This window comes from Nelusetta ayraudi, unplaced genomic scaffold (genome assembly GCF_046127955.1).
Source record: "Nelusetta ayraudi isolate G7.1 ecotype Tasmania unplaced genomic scaffold, CSIRO-AGI_Nayr_v1 ptg000023l, whole genome shotgun sequence".
NCBI lineage: Eukaryota > Metazoa > Chordata > Actinopteri > Tetraodontiformes > Monacanthidae > Nelusetta > Nelusetta ayraudi.
In genome coordinates, this window is record NW_027466073.1 from 2,307,856 (window position 1) to 2,330,000 (window position 22,145).

Here is a 22,145-nt window from a genome sequence, read left to right on the forward strand (position 1 = left end):
GAAGCCATATAGCTAGCTGTCTCAAATATCTCAAGTCTTTAAAAGCGTTTGTTGGAGACAGATTTTCTGACATATTGAACATGTGTCTTTGCAGATGTTTCCATAACAAGCAGGAATACATTAGTTTAACATAACATAACTAGGTTTTTACATAGCCTCGTTAATCAACATCAAATAACCAAATGGAAACGCAATTTCCATTTTTTTTGTAGTGAACTTGTAAAAGTTTAAATAAAATTTGTTTTTAATTGAAATTTTAGGGAAACTCTCCGATCAGATGGCTGTAAATGGACACTTTATCGGATGATCACAGAAAATAGTGGTGAGAATACACATGCTGGTGCTGTACCCTTTCACGTTCCACACAAAATAAAACATTTTTCACAATATTTCTCATGGTTAAGTTTATATATTACAAATTAATTAATTTCCAATTGGTAAATGAAGACCGAGTGCTCATGATTCCGACTTGACTCCCCTTCCTCCCATCTCCCTGTCCCCTTTCTTTGCTCTGTCTTTACCATGTCCTCTCCTCCACGCTATGTACCCTCAGTCCTCCCTTTACGCCATTCTAATATCTCTGAAATCATAAAAACCCTTCATCCATGTCCCATTCCTCTGAAGCAAATTTAATTCTGAGCAGAGAGCCACCGCCCTGAACATCAGGTAATGATCAAATGCTGCTCGATGTGTGAGGAAGGAGAATGTGCTGGCTAGGCAAAAAGCTCTGGACTAATTATTTGGCTGGGGTAAGTGATGGAAACAGATTTTTTCTTTGCGTGCACCGCGGCGGGACAGGAGAAATCCCATGAGTAGGAGCAGGCAAATTAATAATGAATGCAATCTTTTGCAAAGGAAACATCTTTAACTGAGTGTATGACAGTCCTCTGAAACACTGCAAACAAGTGGAGCGACCAGTAATCAGAGCTCATTAATTTTATATGGGTGGAGCTCCGCAAATAATGCAGGTCAGCGATTCCTCACAGACATTGTGATGCAGCTCAGCAGCTTTGCTGAGTGGCCACATTCAAAAGTCATAAATACTGTTGAAAAGGTCTGAATGTAACAGACCTCCGTAAGAAATCATCTTCTTCACTAAACAAAACATTCCTATTCTCAAACACTTACTTTTCATAAACATGCGATACAACTATTTATCTGTCAATATTATGTACATGACTTGTAAAAGAATCCAAATATAATGCAATTTCCTTTCTTGGTCAATCAATTTTTTTTTTTAATTAATTAAATTAATTTTCTTTATTGTCTTTTTTATTAAAATAATGTTCCTTCTTTTGCACTGTATTGTTGCTGTAATCATGCAAATTTACTCCATGTACTGCTTAAAATGTGAGTTTTTTTTAAAGGGCCTTAAGCAGGGGACACACAACACAATGGTACTAATGTAAAAACAAAGTTTTTGAAAAGGTTTAGTACCACACAACAGAGCTGGAAATAAAATGATGAAGGTTGGAGAAGTGTGGGAGTAAAAGAATTGATGGTGCCGTATACAATAGAAAGCTCAAGTTTAGACATAGAATTTACACTTATCTAATGTTTAAACATAGCAAAATGCTACTAGGCTATAACCGGCGTTCGTTAATTGCATCTAGCAGACTGAGGGATGTGAATGTGAGTTTTATTTTCAAATTAGATTTTTTTAACCATCAGTGCACTTATGTCGAAAAGACAAACTTGGAACTAACTGACTTATTGAGACTTTTTCCCGCATGCGTGGTACTTCACAGGTTTGTACTGTTTGTGTTGTGGGATTACAAAAACTCATCAGTAGGCTTTACACCGATCATATCGGCCGATATTTGGCATTTTTTGAAATGTTCATGATCGGGCGTCATGTCATAAATCACTGATCCGATCAATGACGTCATGGTCGTGTTGAAACTTTTTTAAATCCGTCTCATTTACTCTTTGTATTTGTTTGTATCCGAGAGCTAATGATTCGTGATTCAGAAAACTTCATTTTCATCTTCGTGCCGCTTCCCGTTTTGAGTACTGTCGCCATGTGACGGACAATAAAGTTTCTTTGAATCTTCACGACAGCAACATCCATGGGCGACACAAACAAACGTGTCGTAGGTGTGGAAGTTTTTCAAAGTGAGAAAAACAGACATAGCACAGGCTATCTGCAATATATGCAACGCTACAGTACCTCACGGGGGAACATCGGCAAAAAAAAAAAAATTCAACACGACAAATTTAATCAGGCACTTAGAAAAGATACACACGGAGGAGCACGTCGAGTTCAAGAAACGCAGCGCGGAGAAAGAAAAAGAAAAGCAAACTCCGAAACGGATGCTAAAGCAAACAACTCAGTCAGATTGGGGCATGGCAAGAATGATAGTCAGGAAGCAGCACATAAGTATATAAGTATGTGAGAAAGTGAGCGATCTACGCCTCTCCTTCTCACTGTCTCCCCCACGAGGACGCGGCGGCGTGGCGTCGCCCACGCGGGAGAGCGAGCGAAAGAGACGCTGTTTTACGCGTGCGCGCGCGCGCGCACACACACACACACACACACACACACACACACACACACACACACACACACACGCACACACGCGGGGTTGTGTAAGGGATTTTTTATTTTGTATTTAATACTGTTTTTGTGCCCAGCCGTGCTTTGGGGCGGAGGAACGTGTGGCGCGTGAGCAGGGTGTCGGCGTCGGGAGCGCGGAGCACCGCGACTCCCATTCTGTCCCATTTCCCAACCTGTAACAGTTTGTGCACTGGTCATTCATCTCTCACCATTATCTGTCACCATGCTGCTCACCCACACCTCGCCTGCACCCGTCCTTGGTCCCGCTCGGCTCCGCTGCTCCTGGGCGGAAGCGCGCGCCGCTGCAGGGGTGGGGTTTTATGGAGCGCCGGCTAAAGTGGAGTAGCCCATTGCCGTAAGAGGGGGGTGTTGGTTTTTGGTTTGAATATATAATTCAGGGGAAAATGTGGGGTTTATTTGTATTTAAGGGTTTGTATGTTTAGGGGGGGGATTGTGTTCTGTTTATTGAAGGATGTATTTCTTTGTTGTTGTTTTGTTTTGAAAATGTTCGACTGTGTCGATGTCACCACGGTTAGTGGGGTGGCCCAATTGGCCCTAGGATGCTGCCCCCTATAAGGGGCGCTCATTTTGGTGTGGGAGGGAGCGCTGACTAGTCTGTTGTGAGACTAGGGGAATGTGAAGCTGTCTCCTGCTGCTTTACTTATGTGTTTTTTTTTGGGTTAAAAGAATAAATTTTATTTCTTCCTGCACTTGACGCTGCCTGCCTCCTCCTTCAACTCCACCACCTCAATCCCCTTTTTCGTGGGGAGGCCACTTTGCCCCTCCACAAAGTACATAAACAAGTAATTTAAGTAACAAGTAAGTAAGTAATTGAAATATTGCTCCTCACGTGATCGGATCGGTTCTCGCTTTATTTAAACTCACTGATTGGTGATCGGCACAAAAATCGTGATCGTGTAAAGCCTACTCATCAGTGTAGACCAGGGGTGGGCCAACTTTTGGACTGGTGGGCCACGATGGGTTCGAAAATGTGGGGCAGGAGCAGATGGATGTTTTGATGGAACACTTCATAGGAGGAAAAAATATGTCATGGGATATGTAGAAAACATGTGATTTAATGTCAATTGAAAATGAACTACAGCAAAGTTACAACAAAATCAGTGTCTTTGAAGCCCCACGGTATTGAGCTCTTTGTTGAAATGACTCTTAAAATACCGAAAAATGTTGCATATGTCAAGTATAAGTCAAGTATAATATATAATATAAGTCATTCCTTGCGAGCTGTTCGATGTATGTCTTTGTCACAAAATAGTTTCTCAGCAGTGTGCTCATCTCATGTGGACCCCTGACTCTTCAGTTGTCAGCCAGATCCCCTTCCACGCACCGACAGTAGTGCTCGAATGACCTTTTTCCAAGGGCACATTTCCACCAGTTCCACTCGGCTCGGCTTGTGAGTGTTTCCACCGGCCCCAACTTCGCACTAACCATTTGGTTCCCTGCCAGGCTCGCTTGGAACCGCAGCTGAGCACCGACAGGCAATGACTGGCTCAGAGATTTGACGAAAGACGAGTGCGACTTTTACGTATTGAAAGCTGAAAGGTTTCTTAAACTGTGCCGTGGTGAATGGCAGTTTCTCGGTGGCCGGAGACAAAGTTCAAAGGTCGCTGGACAGAGCGACACACAATGAAAAAGTCCTCCTGGAATTGGAGCTGGTGCAGTCCAGCAGAACAATGTTGAGAGAAATTTAAAAAACTACCGAACGACTACTGAAGCATCGAGAACTACAGGCAGCAGTCAACCAGCAGCCGCTGTGGAACAAATAAAAAAAATAATTCTTCACACACGATCACTTTTTTTGGGGATCTTAAAAAAAAAAAAAAGTCAGGCCTTGGTGTGTAGTGTAATTTTCTAGACTTGCCACCAGAGGTGCTAGACTAATAATGACAATATAGCATCTTAATCTATTATTTACACAAGCATAACTAACTATACTACTATTAGATGCACACAAAGCTGATATCATGGGAGGAAAATATCTCACATTTCTTTTAAATGAAAGTCACTGCACGACTGATAGTTAAAATTATTATTTTTTAGACCAGGGGTGGGCAAACTTTTTAAAATTGTGGGCCATAGTAGGTTTTAAAATTTGACACAGGGGCCGTAGCAGGAGCAGATGGATGGAGTGTTTTGGTGACCCACCTCATAGCAGGAAAAATACATTGTCGGATATGTAGAAAATATGTAATTTAATGTCAATTGAAAAAGAACCAAAGCAAAGTTACAACAGAATATGTGTCCTTGAAGGACCAGGGTATTTAGCTCTTGATTGAAATGACTGACATAGTGGATGAAATGCAGCTATTTTAGGACTTATTTACTATTATTATCATTTCTCGAAGTTTGGTGGGCCGGAATAAAAAACCTTAACGGGCTGCATATGGCCCCCTGTTCTAGACCAAATAGGTAAGATTGGATATTTTTCCACAGCACACCTGACATTATCTCACGGTGCATTAGTGTGGCCACGGTACAGTGGTTGAAAACTACTGGTACAATGGTGAAACGATCACCCGAGCAAATGCCTGGTTCTGTAAAATCCCTTTGACCCCCTGCGAGGACCTTGCAAGGGGGTCAAAGGTCATGGGCCAGTCGGGCCAACGTGTTCTTACCAGCCAGCCGCAGAGAGCCCGAGCTGTAGATTGCCTCGTCTCGCAGTTCCCTCAGGTGCACTGTGACGGAGGAGACGACGTCTGGCCACACTCGGTCGGAGACGCGGACCTGGAACTGGTAGGAGCCTGGCGGAGTGTTCTCCTTGATGATCAGGAATCCTGTGCGCTTGTTCAGGACAAAGTAACTGTGGGGGAGAAGAGACACACACACGCATTCAAAGAAGTTATTATCACTGTGAGAAAAACATGGGGGTGCAAGCAGGCCATATGTATACATGAATGCATTTAAATATATACATGTATATTACCCACATAACTATACATATCCCATATAAATTACCATCTATCTATCTCTATTTCCTTTTCTTTATTATTATTTTTTCTCAATTGTCTGATGCGTCTCTGATGACTTGTTTTGCTAAAAGCACAATGTTGTATTTTCCTGCCAGTTGCTCTCTCCGTTTGTCCCTGTCCCTCTCTGCTCCCTCCCCCCTCCTCCTCCTCCCCAGGCCCCTCACCTTGGTCCGTCGGTCTGGTCTTGGCCATGATAATAATAATATGTAATGAAACCACTCAACAGGTTCTTCCTTTAAAAATAAATCTGTAAGTCGTCATAGAGATATTCAGAGGCTACACTCATGGTCATTATGGCCAGACAGGACATGGGGGCGCGGGGTCACCAGTCACCATGTTTTTGAAGGTCAATGGGTTCTCTTCACAACCACTACATGCCAAAATGCACTGAGTTGCTGTGAATGAGCTGATTACATCACAGCCAGTAAAGTGGCCGGTGAGTCTGCTATGAACACAAAATAAAGAACCAAGCATAAAAAAAATCAACCAAAACCGGTGTTTGTGAGGATGAATCTTATCATTATGGCGAACAAGAATATATTAAGACATAAGGCCTCAAGAGTGTCATTACATAGTAATTGTGTTTACTTTTAATGAAACACTGTGCAATGTGTGACAGATTTGCAGTACATGTTTGTTTTTTTTACACTTAAACAATGTTTTAATTCATTATTTTAAAGTTTCAAAGACATTGTGGTGATTTCAGTTTTGGGTTTGGAACTTTAGCAGTGGTGTTTTATCTGGATTTGAGACCGGAAGATCTTGCCTGCATTCACATTTCATTCATGCATACATAATGTTGCTGTTTGTGTTATTAGACAGCAGTGAGCAAACAAAGTAAATTTCCTTTGTGATTAATAAAAATGTGTGAGTACTAAATGTCTTTGAAAAAATTAATGGGTTGTAATTCATGCAGTTTTTTTTTTTTTTTTCTCTATTTCTATTGTGTTATTTTTGAGTCGGCCCAGCATTATATTCCAATTGTAATTCCAGTCTTTATACAGCTGGAGCCCACAGAAACCACACAGTGCAAGAATAAACTCAGTGGAATGTCATTTCAAATGGGAAACAAGTAGTTGGAATTACAGCCAAAGCTTCCTGATGGCTTGAAATCGCTTACAGAATTAGCTCCTGATCATTGGCTGAGTGCAAACACCAGCTTGCAGAGAGTCCCAGTTCCCAGACACATGCACCTCTGGCCTGCTATCAAGCTTTCTACTCTGTTGACATGATTGGTTAATGCTGAAAATGAACCGCCATCACCCACATCTGGGATTTCTCACTGGCAGCAGTGTCTGGCAACAGCATCTGAAACCACTGGTTGGTGGTAACTTGAGCTTGTGTTTTTCTTTAGCCTTTTCAACGATTGACAAATAACTATGAACAAGTGAGCAGTCAGTGAAGAGTGCTTTTTTTCATTATAGTGTGGGTTGAATCATCAATAATAGAGAGAAAAGTGTTGGTGGGTTTCTCACTCCTTCAAAAAAAATGCATATAAAAATACAACCATGCTGCTGGGTAGGGGCAACAAAGATTTATAAGCTAATGCACAGTACATGGTACAGTACATGGTGTTTCATTTATCACACCGTACCCGGGGTTGAATCTCTTGATCCATATATCATAGAAATATTTTCGCAAATGGCAGGAAACCTATGTAACCTGATTGCGAGATGATCCTCAAACATTTGACCAATGGATTGAGGCTCACTTTATTTTTTTAGGGCTTGAACTGGGGAAGTGTAGAACACTGTTGAAAATGCAACTATGACAGAATAGTAAGATACTAAAGCCGGAAGTATGGTGAAAAAGAGGAAAATGAATTGTGACACCCATAATGAGACCGTTCTGTTCTTGGGTCTAATATCAAATATAAGATAAAAATTTACTGTGAAAAAATGTAATTATAGTTTGGATAGGTAATTAACATGTAGTAAGTGAAAGCAATGTAAAATTCAAAGAATATGCTCCAATCACTGTCCTTCTCTATGAGCAATATTATACATTCATTCATTCATCTTCTATACCCGCTTATTCCTATTCAGGGTCACGGGGGTCTGCTGGAGCCTCTCCCAGCTGTCTTAGGGCGAAGGCAGGGTGACACCCTGGACAAGCCGCCAGTTCATCGCAGGGCCAATATTATACAGTATTATTTAATGTTAAAACATTTCATTTCACGACTGTCATCAGTGGTCATTATTTTTGGCCCGCGAGGCAATACCAAATAACTACAAGAGCTGCTGGCCCGCTGCTATTATACAGCATATGTAGCGCTAATACTACAAATCCCAGAATGCTCTGCTGGTATTTTGGCACATCCATCAGGACAGGACATTAATTGAAGGATATTATGACTTCACTGGTTTCTTGCTGTTATTTTATTTTTAAATGTATCATTAGCCCATGGAAAAAGATTCCTGAAGGTTACTAAAGCAGAAGGCTGCTGATGACTCAGTAATTGTGTCCTTGCTGAACAGTGACAACCCTGACCATGGCCCTGTAGTGAAGGAATACACAGACTGGTGTGCTAAATCCGTTATGTGCATCAATGTGTCAAAGACTTAAAGAAATGTTGATAGACTTTCACAAACATCCATCAGTCTCCCCTCCTCTTGTCATTGAGAATCAAGCCATTGGCATGGTCCATAATTCTAAATATCTTGGCACTACATTGATGACAAGCTGTCTTTTGAGTTCCATGTCGATGCTGTTTGAAAGAAAGGCACCATCAACGCATGCATTTTTTTTTTTTTAGGAAATTGCGGGGGTTTAATGCTGACAGCACTTTTATGAAAAGGTTTTATATCTTGTTTTATTGAATCTCTTTTCACCTTTTCTTTGATCTGCCGGTCCGAGTTACTTTCGCTCAAAGACTACAAGATTGCAGGGTATAGTGCGAATGTGCAGCAAAATTGCAGGCAGTAACCTTAACGACCTTACTGACGTAAAAAAACCACAGAACCCTAAGTGAGGCCCGCTCCATCCTCTCTAACCAGAGCCACCCCCTGGCTGATGAGTTTGTGTTGCTCCCGTCACGTCAGGCACATCCTGCCAACATGCCGGACAAACAGACTGAAACATTATTTTGTCCCTGCTGTCATAGGTCTTTTAAACAAGTGATTGATTGCTATTTATTGCACGTATGTTGTTTTATACTTTACGATTGTGGTTGATTGTTTTATGTTACTGCTGGCTGTATAACGATTCACCCCTTGGGGATAATAAAGACTCCTTGAACCTTGAAAAAAGTGGTATGCAATTTTTATTTACAATTTATTTTTTGGATGAGTTATTTTGATTTGAAAATGGATTTTGCATGTGTGCAATATGAAGTTATTGGTTGTATAGTATGAAGCTTTACGTGTTCCATATTCAGTGTTGAAGCAAAACTTGTTTTGGTCCATATAAAAAGTTCACTGTTGAATCTGGAGGAAGATTTTTTTTTTTAATATATATATATATATATATAAATTTTAATAACAATTTTGGCCCCACTGTGTATTTATATTTGTGTATTTAAGTCAAAAAAAAAAAGAAAAAAGAAACGGAAGTTTTGTTAATGGCCAGTTTCACTGAACTGTGGAATTTAATTGGGGATCTGAATTTGAATTAATTTCTTTCTCTAATTTGATTTGCTCTAATGTATTGATTGAGAAAACAAAAACACACCAAAAGGCGTGCTTTATGTGGTGGTTAAAGAAAGTGATGGCCGATGAAATGAATGGATTTTTCTATATATTTTTTCCAAGTCTTTCACCACCTCCGCGAACACATTTTTATGCACTGGTTCCGCTATTGTGAGTTTTTATAGATTGTCCACCTTTCTTCACGAGCCACAGAGAATCTGCTGCAGACTGTTGATAAAGTGTAGACAGTTTTGTGTTCCTGTCTGCTCAGTGGCATCTTCTTAGCTTGACAAAATAGGTTTAGTTGTACATTTATACCTCCAGCAAAAAAAAAAAAAAAAAAAAAAAAAATAAGCATAAAATGTCCCAGGCTGAAAAATTCAGAAATGACAGTGTAAGACAGACAAGACGTACTTGGGTATGTGTCCCTCAAAAGTGTAAGTCTTGTTGTCCCAGTCATCAGGGTCAGGAGAGTACACCTTCCCAAGCACCGTTGTTGGCATTCGACCTTGTCACGATAAACATCATCATTAGCTTGGAATTCATATAGCTATATACATATACATATATATATGTATATGTATATATATATATATATATAGTGTGTGTGTGTTACTCACCTCTGTGGCTATTAACAAAAATCTCTTTGTCCCCAGCCATATGTGGATGATCATTTTGATCCCCAATGGTCACCGTCAAGGTGCTGGTCACCGTCTTGGCTGGATGGCCACTGTCGCTCATGACGACGGGGATCAGGAACTCCTTCTGTCGTTCTCGGTCAAACATCCTGAGAGCCGTGAGTGTTGCAGTGCCGTTGAGATTGTCCTGGAGGTAGAAGTCGTTGCTGTGGCGATACTCCGAGGGCACCGAGAAGTGGAAGGGCGGGCCGTTGTCTGCCGAGTCCCGGTCCACAGCTCTGAGCAGCATTGACGTCTGGTTCAACCTCACGACCTAAACAAGGGGGGACAACATCAACAATGGTAGTAGATCTGTTTCGACCTCCAAACTCCTCAATAAACTCCAATACATCCAAAATTCTGCAGCCTACCAGCGCCAATTTTTCTCACAATTCCCAAGACCAAGCGCAAGCACAAGACCCCCACTACTTAAAACACATCTTGTCCATACTGCTCTGAATGTTTAGTTCATGTTTTAATGTGACTCACAATGTGACTCACTTTTTACTTTTTTATTATTATTATTATTTTTTTAACTAAAACCAATTCTAACCACCTTGTTTTCACACATTTTAGTCTAATCTGCAATTGATTTATTTGTTTGCATATTCTTAAGTATTTTTTATCCGCAAATTTTATTTTGAGGACTTTGCACCGCAAAAGCACTCCATAAATAAAATGTGTTGTTATTATTACACACCATTGTTATTATTCCACACACCCCTGGTGTCAGAATCTGTGTGTGAATGAGAGGCCTTTGTAAAGCGCTTTAGGGTACCGTGAAGGTGCTGTAGAAGCACTATATAAATGCAGTCCATTTACCATTTTTACCATTATTATTATTATTGTTATTATTATTATTATTATTATTATTTCTTTGGTTTTCTGCCTTGCTTTCTTTTTTATTACCATCTCCTTTGGTTTGTTGCAAACTCAAAACTTTTGCAGCCAATATTAGTCTGCTATCAGTAATAGTTTTGTGTCAAATGAAGTCAACCCTACCTGTGGTCCAGCCACGTTCTCAAAGACCACCGGAGAGTAAGCAGCCTCAAACTCGGGTCCGTTATCATTGACGTCCAACAGAGGAAGCTGCACTGTGGCACTGCCTGACAGAGGTGGAACCCCATGATCAGTCGCAATGACCACCAGGTGATGCTGAGCCACCCGTTCTCGATCCAGAGGCTGGGCTACAGAGAGTAAACCGGACTGATCGATGGCGAAGAGGCCGTCAGGATCCGACTCCTCCAATAGGCTGTAGGTGATATCACGGTTCTGGCCTGAGTCCGAGTCGCTGGCCACCAGTTGGGCCACGCTGGTTCCCACGCTGATGTCCTCGGGTAGTGGAGCCAGAGACAGGAAATGTGGAATGAAGACCGGTGAGTGGTCGTTGTAGTCCTCCACCTCCACCAAGCAGTGCAGTAGGCTGGAGAAGTCCAAGTCTTCAACCTGAAGCAGACAACATTCACGGCCTTGATTGTCATATAAAAAAAAAGGCAATTGATTGTACACACAATATACACAAACTGTGATCCATCATGGACCACCAGGACGAGACTTTCCACCACCACACAGTCCCCCATCATCGTGGACAACCAGGGTCAACGTCCTCTCCACCAGAACACACTGGACAGACAGCGGACAGAGTGAGACGTCTTGGTTGTGTGAGGGCACACTTCAGGAAGTCCTTCCTGCCCAGAGCCATCACCCTCTGGAACTCTTCCCAACTAAGTAAAAGGTGAGTAACTGAGTAACAGGTGAGTTACCCTTCAGAACTCTTCCCCGCTGTGAGACAGATAATGAATAATTTGGACTTTTTCTGGACTCAATGGCAAATATTGCACTAATACAGGTACTACTCAGAAAATTAGAATATCCTGAAAAGGTTGCTGTATTTCTGCAGTTCAACTTAAAAGGTGAATTTGACATATTATATAAATGAATAATATGCAAATCAATATATCTCAAGTTTTTATTTCTTTGGATTTTGCTGATCAGGTCTTGCAGCTTAAAATTTTTTTTTTAATAATTTTCTGAGTTTGTGGGTTTGTGGTTTTAATAAGCTGAAAATCTTAATCAGCAAAGTTACAACAAGGAACTGCTTGAGATGTCAATTTGCGTGTAATGGCTCAATATAATTTGTTGGTTTCATCTTTTATGTTAAATTGCCAAAATAAAACAACTTTTACTTGATATTCTAATTTTTCAGGTAGTACCTGTAGTTTCTGAAACCTTGCTTATCACTGCCTCTGCACAATTGACTGTCTTTTGCACATCTGCTCTTGTTTGTATGTACATAAATTGACTTGAACATTTCTTGTAATTGCTGTATCGTTTGGGTTTTTTTGTATCGTTTGTTCGTGCTACAACAGTGTAGTTTCCCAATTTGGGATAAATGAAATCTATTTGATCCATTCTATTCTATAAATCAGCAAAATATTACATTTTGTGTTTCCTGGCCATGAGAGGAAACATGAGAAGTTGTTTTTTTTTCCAGGTTATTTTTTCAGCCTGCACATCAATAGCAGCATCAATGGTTTGTAGACAACACAACACAACACACGGACGGAAAAAAAAAAAAAAGTGACATGGCAACAGCACAATAACAGCCACCCTGTGAGACCTGTTGTCTCAGGCAGCTATTGCGGTGGGACTCGAGCTTTTCCTCCCAGCGATCTTTGCCCCGTCTTTATCAGCGTTCTCTTTATGCACCCACAAGGCAGCACAGCAAGGCGGTTCATTAAGTGGGTGTCTGGGTTCGTATCGGGTTCACCGCACTCGCGGTCCTGTTGGACCTATTATCCTCAGTGCAGCCTTATTATGCTCATGATTTTCGTGGACACGTTGCAGCAGGTGAAGCGGTAAAGCAAAGTGGGTCGAATAATGCTCGAGAAAAGCAGAACATGGAGGAACATGTATTGCTCAGCGCCACAATAGGATTTGTAAAGCTGTCACAGTTCACAGTCATTGATGATGACAGGTTGCCACCATATGTGTGGGGGTGTGGGATTATTTGCTTATTTGTTTTAATCACAGTGAGAAGGTGAGCGAGCTACCCCTCCCCTTCTCACCGTCTCCCCAGCGAGGACGCGGCGGCGTGGCGTCGCCCACGCGGGAGAGACACACACACACACACACACACACACACACACACACACAAGGTGGTGTAGTGGATTTTTATTATTGTATAATGTTAATTTGGTACTGTTCTTGTGCCCTGCTGTGCTTTGGGTGGGGCGGGGGCGGGGCGGGGGGGGCGTGTGGCGTGAGCAGGGTCTCGTGTCGGGAGCGCGGAGCACCGCGACTCCCATTCTTTCCCATTTACCAACCAGTAACAGTTAGTGCACTGCTCAATCATCTCTCACCATCATCTGTTCCACCCTAATCACCATGCTACGCACCCACACCTCACCTGCATCCGTCCTTGGTCCCGCTCGGCTCCGCTGCTCCTGGGCGGAACTGCGCGCCGCTGCGGGGGTGGGGTTTTATTGAGCGCGGGGCTAAGTGGCGTAGCCCATTGCCGTCAGGGGGGGTGTTGGGTTTTTTAATTGTAAGGTCAATATGTAATTAGGGGGAAAATTTGTATTTAAGGGTTTGTATGTTTAAGGGGGGGATTGTGTTCTGTTTATTGAAGTGTGTATTTCTTTGTGTTATTGTTTTGTTTGGAATGTTCTGAATTTTGGCCCAATTGGCCATAGGCTGCCGCACGATATAAGGGCGCTCATTCTGGTATGGGAGGTTGAGCCGGCTAGTCTGATGTGAGACTAGCAGACCTGGAAACCGTTTCCCGCTGCTTCCTTTATGGATTTTTTTGGGGGGTTAGAAGAATAAAGTTTTTTTCCCCTCCTGCACTTGACGCTGCCTGCCTCCTCCTTCGACTCCACAACCTCAATCTGGTCAGCCCAGATCCCCTTTTTCGTGGGGAGGCCACTTTGCCCCTCCACAATTACATAGATGTGAAGTCGTTTGTTTGTCTGGAGACAAACAAACAACTTATATACACATATATACATATATATATATATATATATATATGCATTGATTCAATAAAAGTGTTTTAATGGAAAGAGTCCAATCTCAACAGAATAATGAAATGTGTCAAGATAAAATATATTCAACTATAAGTTTGTTTTGTTTTTTTCTCGAACGTTTGAAACATCTTCCACATACCTTCAGTGTGAGGTTGAACTTCTGCTCACTGTGTCGCTCGTAGTCCAGGCGCTTTTTCAGCCTCAGAGTGCCGCGTTGTTCCTGTTTGTGACTCACCATGTAGAACTTCTGCTCTTGGTCTCCTGCCACAACACTAAAGGTCAGCTGGGCATTTTCTCCCATGTCCCTGTCCTCTGCAGCAAGCTTCAAGACCTGAAAAAAAGGCAAAAAGCAATGACTGAATCTGAAAGAGTACTCTATATAAAGCATAGCATTTGAATGAATTGTGATTTTTAGATTTCTTTTCTAGAGTTTTCTGATGCCAGTTTAGAACAATGACGAGCTGAGAAATCAATGTTAATCAATCAAAATTCAGTGTTTACAATTTACTGCACATTAATGGGGAGAAGTTTTATGATCTTGTTAAAAGTAAAAAGCAATCAGCATATATATATATATATATATATATTTCTTTTTTTAACCTGGGCTATTTTTGCAGATAAATTGGCCATGCACGTGTTAAAATGTCCTTTCAAAGGAAAATTCCACTGTTAATTGCTTCTTTTGAAAGCTTTATGAGCATAAGTTTTGATGAGCAGAAAAATAAGTGAGTAAATAAATAAATAAATCAATGTTGTCTATCAAGGCTTCATAAACTGGGTTTTAGAGAACTGAAGTGATGCTATAAACATAAAAAAAAATCACATCAATCAAAAGTCTTTTTTAACAATTTTACAAATCCTTCTTAATGAATACTCAGTCTATTCATGAAAACAGCTGCCTCAGCAGGCAAAACCTCCTCTTAGTTTGAAATATTACAGATTTAGCATGATGTGCTGTATTTCACAATAAAAACTTATTCAAATGGAGAATTGGGATTTGGGCTCCCTCTGCTGAATCATCATCCACAACCAGCGCTATATATACGACACAGAGGAGATTACCATATATTCTGCTAGGCATAGAATTTGTGTTGAAAATATGAAAAACAGGCCGCAACACTCAAGTGCCCATCTCAAAAATGTTTAATAGTCTCATTGATCTCACTCATCTCAGACAAAGCACAGGGGTGTTTCTAACAAGTCTTGCTCAGAGTGCAACTACTAAACATCTTTGAGATGAAACACTCGAGTGTTGCAGGCTGTTTCTCATTTTTTTTTTTTGATGACATTACTTGGGCATTGCACCTCTTTACTATTAACATTCTTATTTGAGAGTGCCTGCCGCTTTCTATTTTTTTTTGAGAGGATTCGTGTTGAGCCAATCCAGTAAGTTACAACGTGAACGGCCTCGTCTGACCCACCTCTGCATTGGACGCTGCGTTCTCTGAGATCCTGACCATGCAGGAGTGATCTATGAATCTCGGAGCGTGGTCGTTCACATCCTTGACGTGAACAGTGGCTGTTCCAGTTCCCGTCATCCCTCCGCCGTCCCTGGCCTCCACCACCAGGAGGTAGGACTCCACCTCTTCCCTGTCCAGGCCACCCATGGCTAAGCTGATAGTACCAGTGGTTGGGTTGATGGCGAACACCTCGGAGAAGGTGGGTACTGCCCCTAGGCCGACACTGCTGGTGTCTAAGCTGCCAACGATCCTGTAGGAGAGGACGGCATTCCGACCGACCGCTGAGTCGTCCAGGTCGGTGGCCGTCATCTCCATCACCGACGTCCCCGACGCCGAGTTCTCCGCCACCTCTCCCTGGCAGCTGGGCGAGCACGTGAAGACGGGCGCGTTGTCGTTGATGTCCCACACGTTGATGATGACGTCGGTGAAGCCCGTCAAGCCCTCGCCACCCTCGTCCGTGGCCAGGACGACAAAGCGCCAAACGGCGCGCTCCTCGCGATCCAGCGTCCGCTGGGCGTAGATCTTCCCCGTCACCTCGTCTATGACGAACTCGCTCTCGGCACCCTGGCCATGGAGCGAGTACCGCAAGGCCTCCTGGTCGGCGTCCTTATCTGGATCGGAGGCCGTTACCTACAACATCAGAGATCCGTTGGAGACACAGGGGAAATGAGAGTGTCATCGCTTTGCTGCTCTGTTTAATCAGTGAAATGCTGCTGAATTAGAGAAATGTCCTGGCTGGGAGTGATTCATATATCTTCTACCTGCCTACAATTACTTGACCACACAAATATATAAGCATGGATCCAATCTCTTTCAAACCCAACCTAATTATGTGTGTGTGTGTGTGTGTGTGTGTGTGTGTGTGTGTGTGTGTGTGTGTGTGTGTGTTTACCTCAATCCTTTCAGCCCATCCTACTACTTATCCTCAACATCCATCCATCCATTTTCAATACCCACTTCTTCCTATAATCACAGGGGTCTGCTGGAGCCTCTCCCAGCTGTCATGGGGCGAAGGCAGGGTGACACCCTGGACATGTGGCCAGTTCATTGCAAGCCCACATAGGCCCTGTTTGCACTTGGTCATTTCATGCGTTTTTAGCTGATCAGAATACGAAAAACGCATGAAATGACCAAGTGACAACAGCCCAAATCCGTTTTGACATCACCAAAACCATCCGAGGTGTCGCATCGCATAAAAACGCATTCGTCACGGACGTGCGAACAGAATGCGATCTCAGTCCACATTAACGACCGCCTACTCCACTCACCTCTCCCGTGTACGTACTTGGTCGGCGCCCCAACTTCCGCCGTCGTCGTTATAAAGTTACAAACAAGAAGCGAAAACAAATCATTTTTGTTAGACTCGTTTATTAGCATGCTAATGAATTTCGTTCCGGATTAGCATATTTTGTCAGCGGAGCAGCGGTCGCAGTTTCCCCACATATGTGATTAAATGTGCGACGTTGCATCCGAAAATTTGCCAGCCACTGTTGATCCGAAAATAAAGTCGTCACCACTCTGTCCCACCAGTCGTTACTCCTCGTTCGGATCCATACGAGCTGCAGTAGAATTAAAACCAGTGACTCGATATAGTCCGCAAACAGGAAGTTGATTCTTATTCGCTGTCATGTAAAACCCGCCGTGGTTTTGCGCTTTACTGCCCCCAGTTGTTAAAAACGGAAATGACGCATGTTGCATTTGCATAGGTTGGGCGGGGGGGGAGGTGATGCGATCACAAATGGCATGTTAATGGCTAAGTGCGAACAGATGCTGCGAGATCCGTCCTCGTGATCCAATCACCCAAAACGGTTACAAGTGACCAAGTGAAAACAGGGCCATAGAGGCAAACAACCATTTGTTCTCACACACACACGCACAGACAACAGGGAGAACATGCAAACTACCAAACAGAAAGGGCCGAGCAGACACCGGGAATTGAACCCTCGACCTCCACGCTGTGAGACGGCAGCACTGACCACTGCACCGCCACGTCCGCCATATTCTCAACCTACCATACACAGTTTACAGCCTTGAAAGGCCAGAGTTGTTTTCAGGACAGAACATTAAACAGGAGTGGAATGTGATGTTGAGGTAAAAATCATCTGGTGTTTGAAAGAAATGTCTTGCTACATGAAAAGGTGCACCTGGTTTCCCCTTACTGTATATATGAAGAAAAAAAACCTGGTATTTTATTTTAAGACAGGGTTTTTCATCCACTGTGCCTTGGCCACACTAGTGCACCATGGGATAATGTCAGTTGTGCTGTGAAAAAATTATATATAAAATAAATATATATATATATATATGTATATATATATATATATATATATATATATATATGTATATATATATATATATATATATATATATAGCCCTAAACAGGCTCAGGTTTCACACTGCATGAGTATAAATAAAGGAAGATGTATTTTATATATTGTCATTATTAAGGTAAAAATTATTGAAACTGGCTTAGTAATGGGCTGGAACTATTCGGTTGATCAACAAAGGCTTAAGTGTCTCACATGTAAATAAAAGACACAATTGAAAAGGGTCCTGCCTGCCTGGCTAGCAAGATAGTGAAGTTTTTACCTGTAGAACAAACACCGGAGAGCCGTCCAACTCCTCGGTGACGCTGCCATAGTACTCGTTTACGGTGAACACCGGCGCCTCGTCATTTTTATTCACCACGTTCACCATCACGACTGTGTAATCCTCCCACTTCCCGTCAGAAGCCAGGATGTGGAGTTTGTACCTGAGCAAGAGTTTGATCATTTTCACAAAGTTCTTAGGACATTTTTTTTTTTTTTTAAAGGCTGTCCTTCAAATCTTCCATATTTGCAGTAGGTGGCAATACCGGGCATTCATTTAGATGTATTCTTCTTACAACATACACACAAGAGCAAAAAAAAAAAAAAAGTTAGTGAAAGGCTTTTCACGTGCACAGCCAAAGTTCTTTCATGCAATATTTTACAACCATGCAGTTTAATTAAGAGAGAAAACTCCAAAGAAGATTAGGGACGAACATACTCTTTATACCTAATAAGTGTCAACTCCCCCCACTCACCCTCAATGTCATTGGCAGGAAATAGATGACAAAGCAGGCAGAATAGCATCAAGGTATGTAAATGTGTTTATCAAGCTCCGTTCCAGGAGCGCGTACCCACCTTTTGTTCTGTTCATAGTCCAAAGGCTGGGCGATAAAGATAGTGCCCACCTCTGGTTCCACATCAAACACTCCTCCTGTGTTCCCCGATGTGATCTGGTAACGCAGCTTTGCGTTTCCACCTGTAAAACAGACGATGGAGATGGACTAAAGCTTTATAGAAATAACCCTTAAGCCCTTCCAGTAAGTCCTCCTCACTGGCACGTAAGCGCTGGGTCTCCTGTTGGATTAGTTAGATAAGGAGTGTCTGCCAACCTCATTATCCCTTTTCCCTTAGCTGCATTTACGGGCCAGCATTTGCCTCTTCACTGATATTAGACAAATTCAAAGTGAGTCTATGAAGTCATGACAACTGGATGAGCTAAAAACAAGTTATTTTGCAGTCGCAGTCGGGTCACAGCTTATCAACCAAAATCATCATCATTTTGTCATAGATTAACTGCAAATTGAATTATCACTAGTGTAATTAGAATAGAAATATCCATGTAGACACCCAGGGCGGTGCTGCAGGATTTAGGGATAATCTGTATGGGAATTAAGATGACGTTTTACAATCTTTTATGATTATAAGTGGTGGAGATATATATATATCTACATATATGTATATATATATATATATATATATATATATATATATATATATACACACACACACACACATATATGTATATATATATATATATATATATATATATATATATATGTATATATACATATATATATATATATATATATATATATATATATATATATATATATATATATATATATATATATATATATATATATACATATGTACATATATAGACAAGGACTTTGTGAGCTTAAAGTAAAGTGTTATAATGCCTTTATATGCAACACCTGCCAGGAATATTAGCTGTTTATCTATTTTGTTATTTTGCCATTTATTTATCTGTCAATAGTATGTACATAACTTGTAAAATAATCCAACTGTCAAAATATTGTAATTATTATGTTTTTTTTTTCCTTCCTTAGTCTATAAATATTTTTATTCTATTTCTTTTATTGACTTTTTTAGTGATATAATTATTGGTATAATTAAGCAGATTTCCCTAAGATTAATAAAGGCGTTGTCTTTCCTTATGTGCATGGCTAATTAAAAAAAATACAAAGATTGTTTCCCAGTGCAAAAGCTTGGACTCACTGTCAGTGGTCAATTTCACACCATGAGTTTCTTTCTTCCTGCTGCCCACCAGCATCTAACCACTCATACTGGCAGTGTGTGTGGGGGAGAGGGTGGTGTGTGTCTGCGTGTCTGTGTGTGGAGGGGGTGGGGGGGTTCGACAATTAGATCTATTTTCTACAAAGCAATCTGAAATCATATTGCGGGGGGAGACCTCCTCCCGCCTTACTTTATTATGCCGCTTATTTTGGGCTTTGCAACACATTTTTAATAAGGTCTGTTAGATGCAGATCAACAAAACGTTCCCCCTCAATGCAATTAATGCCACTATCGGGGTCTGCATCTCAATTATGGCTGCGGCATCTACCAGCCCCTCGTGTTATTATTCTAAAAAAAAAGGAAAGAGAGAGAACTCGGAAAAAAGAGATTGGATCCGCAGCTTATTAACGAGATGAAAGTGAAGGAAGGAGAGTGAACGCAGTAATCCGGATCGTTTTGTACCTTCTGTCTGTTGGTTGTTTTTTTTGTTTGTTTTTAAATGAGACATTTGGGGATATATGCAATTGTCCTCCCTCCCTCTCTCTCTCTCTCTTGGCCTCTCACCCTTTTGATTCCTTCGGTCTCAAATCTCCAAAGTTTTTCAAGAACTGTCGAGACCCAAAGGACATGCAAATAGATGTTCTATGAGGCTGGTTAAAATAAACAAACAAATGCAGGAGAAATTAATGTTTGTTTCCCCAATAGGGCTAATTTGAAAAGCCTTTTTCTCCCTGTAGGACCTTCACTGAGACTGGAGACGGTTTAGAAGACGGAGTTGCAGACAACGTGCAGACATCGTGCACCCAAAGGGGCTCAGCGATGACAACAACAGCATTTACAGAGAGAATTTGTTGGCAGCGTTTTTCCATCCTAGTGTTTTACCGCCACTACACTCACACACGTAATGACTCAAGGATGTTAATGTGGCCAATGCTAACACTGAACACACACCTCGGAGAATCCAATCGATTCACACGCTGCTGGTCTGTTGTGACAGCCAACGGAGCTGACGATAAAAAAAACTGTAGAAGCTTCAAAAAGAGGGAGTTTTAGTGACAGGCTAAAAGATCACGTTGCAGTGACACAGTCGAGGCATAGCGCCGCCCTTCTGGCAGAGAGTGTGAAGCTGTTTTTTTATGCGTTTAAACACTACAACTGTTTAAACAAACAGCCACTTTCTTGCGCTTGTGGATGTGAGGAGACGATTGCACAAATGCTGAAGCACACACATAAATGTGTGTGTGTGTGTGTGTGTGTGTGTGTGTGTGTGTGTGTGTGGTATCACAAATAAGAATAAGAAAAGACTAAAAATAATAAATAAAAAAGGTCCTTGAGTGTTTTTTTTTCTATTTGTTTATTTGTATTTTTTGTGTTCAGTGCAACTATTTCAATGTGAAAGTGACATCCATCTTTCACCAAGCTGATGCTTTGGCAACATGCACATCAGTGGGCTGAGCAGCACCCATTGACAGAAATACCAACTCCTGGTTTTTAGTAAGCTGTTCCCCGCTGCCTAGGTGGCTACATAAAGACGGATGACTGCAGCTCTTTTGCTCCCTGTGTTCTGGTGTAAAGCAGAAAACAGCTTTTTATTGTTTCTCCTTCCCTCTGGTGCGCTGTCATGTTTGCTGCAGTGACCACGTTGTTTCCAGCCATGCAGTCACTCTGCTCCACTTTTAGTTCTTGATCTTTAACCCTCAAACTTTTTCCACTCAAAGTCATATTACTTTCTATTTTTTTTTAGCTTTTTTTTTAAGCTTTTTTTCTGGCTGGAACACTGAGACAGAGACAAGAAAGAGATTTAACTGACTCTGAAAAGTCAGAACTTGTAAAAAGTCTTCCAGAGGGATGCAGCACTCATGGAACTGCTAGGATATTGGGGCCATCAAACGTTTTGTTGAAACCAGTCAACTAGGTCGAAAGAAACGTGTTGAAAAAAAAAAAAGACGCAAATGAACTGTCAAAGATTCGAGAAGAATCAAGTGTGAAGCTACCAGGAACCCATTATCCTCCAGTGCTGTCATATTCCAGAATTGCAACCCACCTGGAGTGACAAGAAGTACGAGGTGCTCAGTGCTCTGAGACATGGCAGAGGTAAGGAATGCTTGTTGTTCACCTCTGAACAAGAAACCTAAGTCAAAATGTCAAGACTGGGCCAAGAAATATGTAAAGACAGATTTTTCAAAGGTTTAACAGAGTGAGATGAGAGTGACCCTGGACGGATTAGATGGACGGGCCCCTGGCTGGATCAGTAACGGGCCCAGAGCTCCACTTCGACTCAGATCCCAGCAAGGTTGAGGTGGGGTACTGATATGGGCTGCTATTATTTAAGATGAGCAAGTTGGACCTTTTCAGGTTGAAGATGGACTCAAAATCAACTCCCAAACCTACTGCCAGTTTTTAGAAGATTTTTTTTTTTTTTTTTTTTCAAGCAGTGGTACAGCAAAAACGTCTGCATCTTCTA

At 41.7% G+C, this 22,145-nt stretch overlaps 1 protein-coding gene across 1 annotated transcript in view; it reads right to left on the reverse strand.

Moving 5' to 3' along the window:
• The window catches only part of LOC142889654 (neural-cadherin-like), a 310,909-nt gene that overhangs the window by 134,596 nt on the left and 154,168 nt on the right, over positions 1–22,145 (reverse strand). The window contains exons 17-24 of the mRNA XM_076028445.1: positions 18,500–18,620; positions 17,925–18,087; positions 15,297–15,965; positions 14,015–14,206; positions 10,850–11,293; positions 9,791–10,121; positions 9,585–9,678; positions 5,191–5,375 (exon numbers count right to left, since the gene is read on the reverse strand). Of these exons, the coding sequence (XP_075884560.1) occupies positions 5,191–5,375; positions 9,585–9,678; positions 9,791–10,121; positions 10,850–11,293; positions 14,015–14,206; positions 15,297–15,965; positions 17,925–18,087; positions 18,500–18,620 (2,199 nt within the window). The remainder of the gene's footprint in view (positions 1–5,190; positions 5,376–9,584; positions 9,679–9,790; positions 10,122–10,849; positions 11,294–14,014; positions 14,207–15,296; positions 15,966–17,924; positions 18,088–18,499; positions 18,621–22,145) is intronic.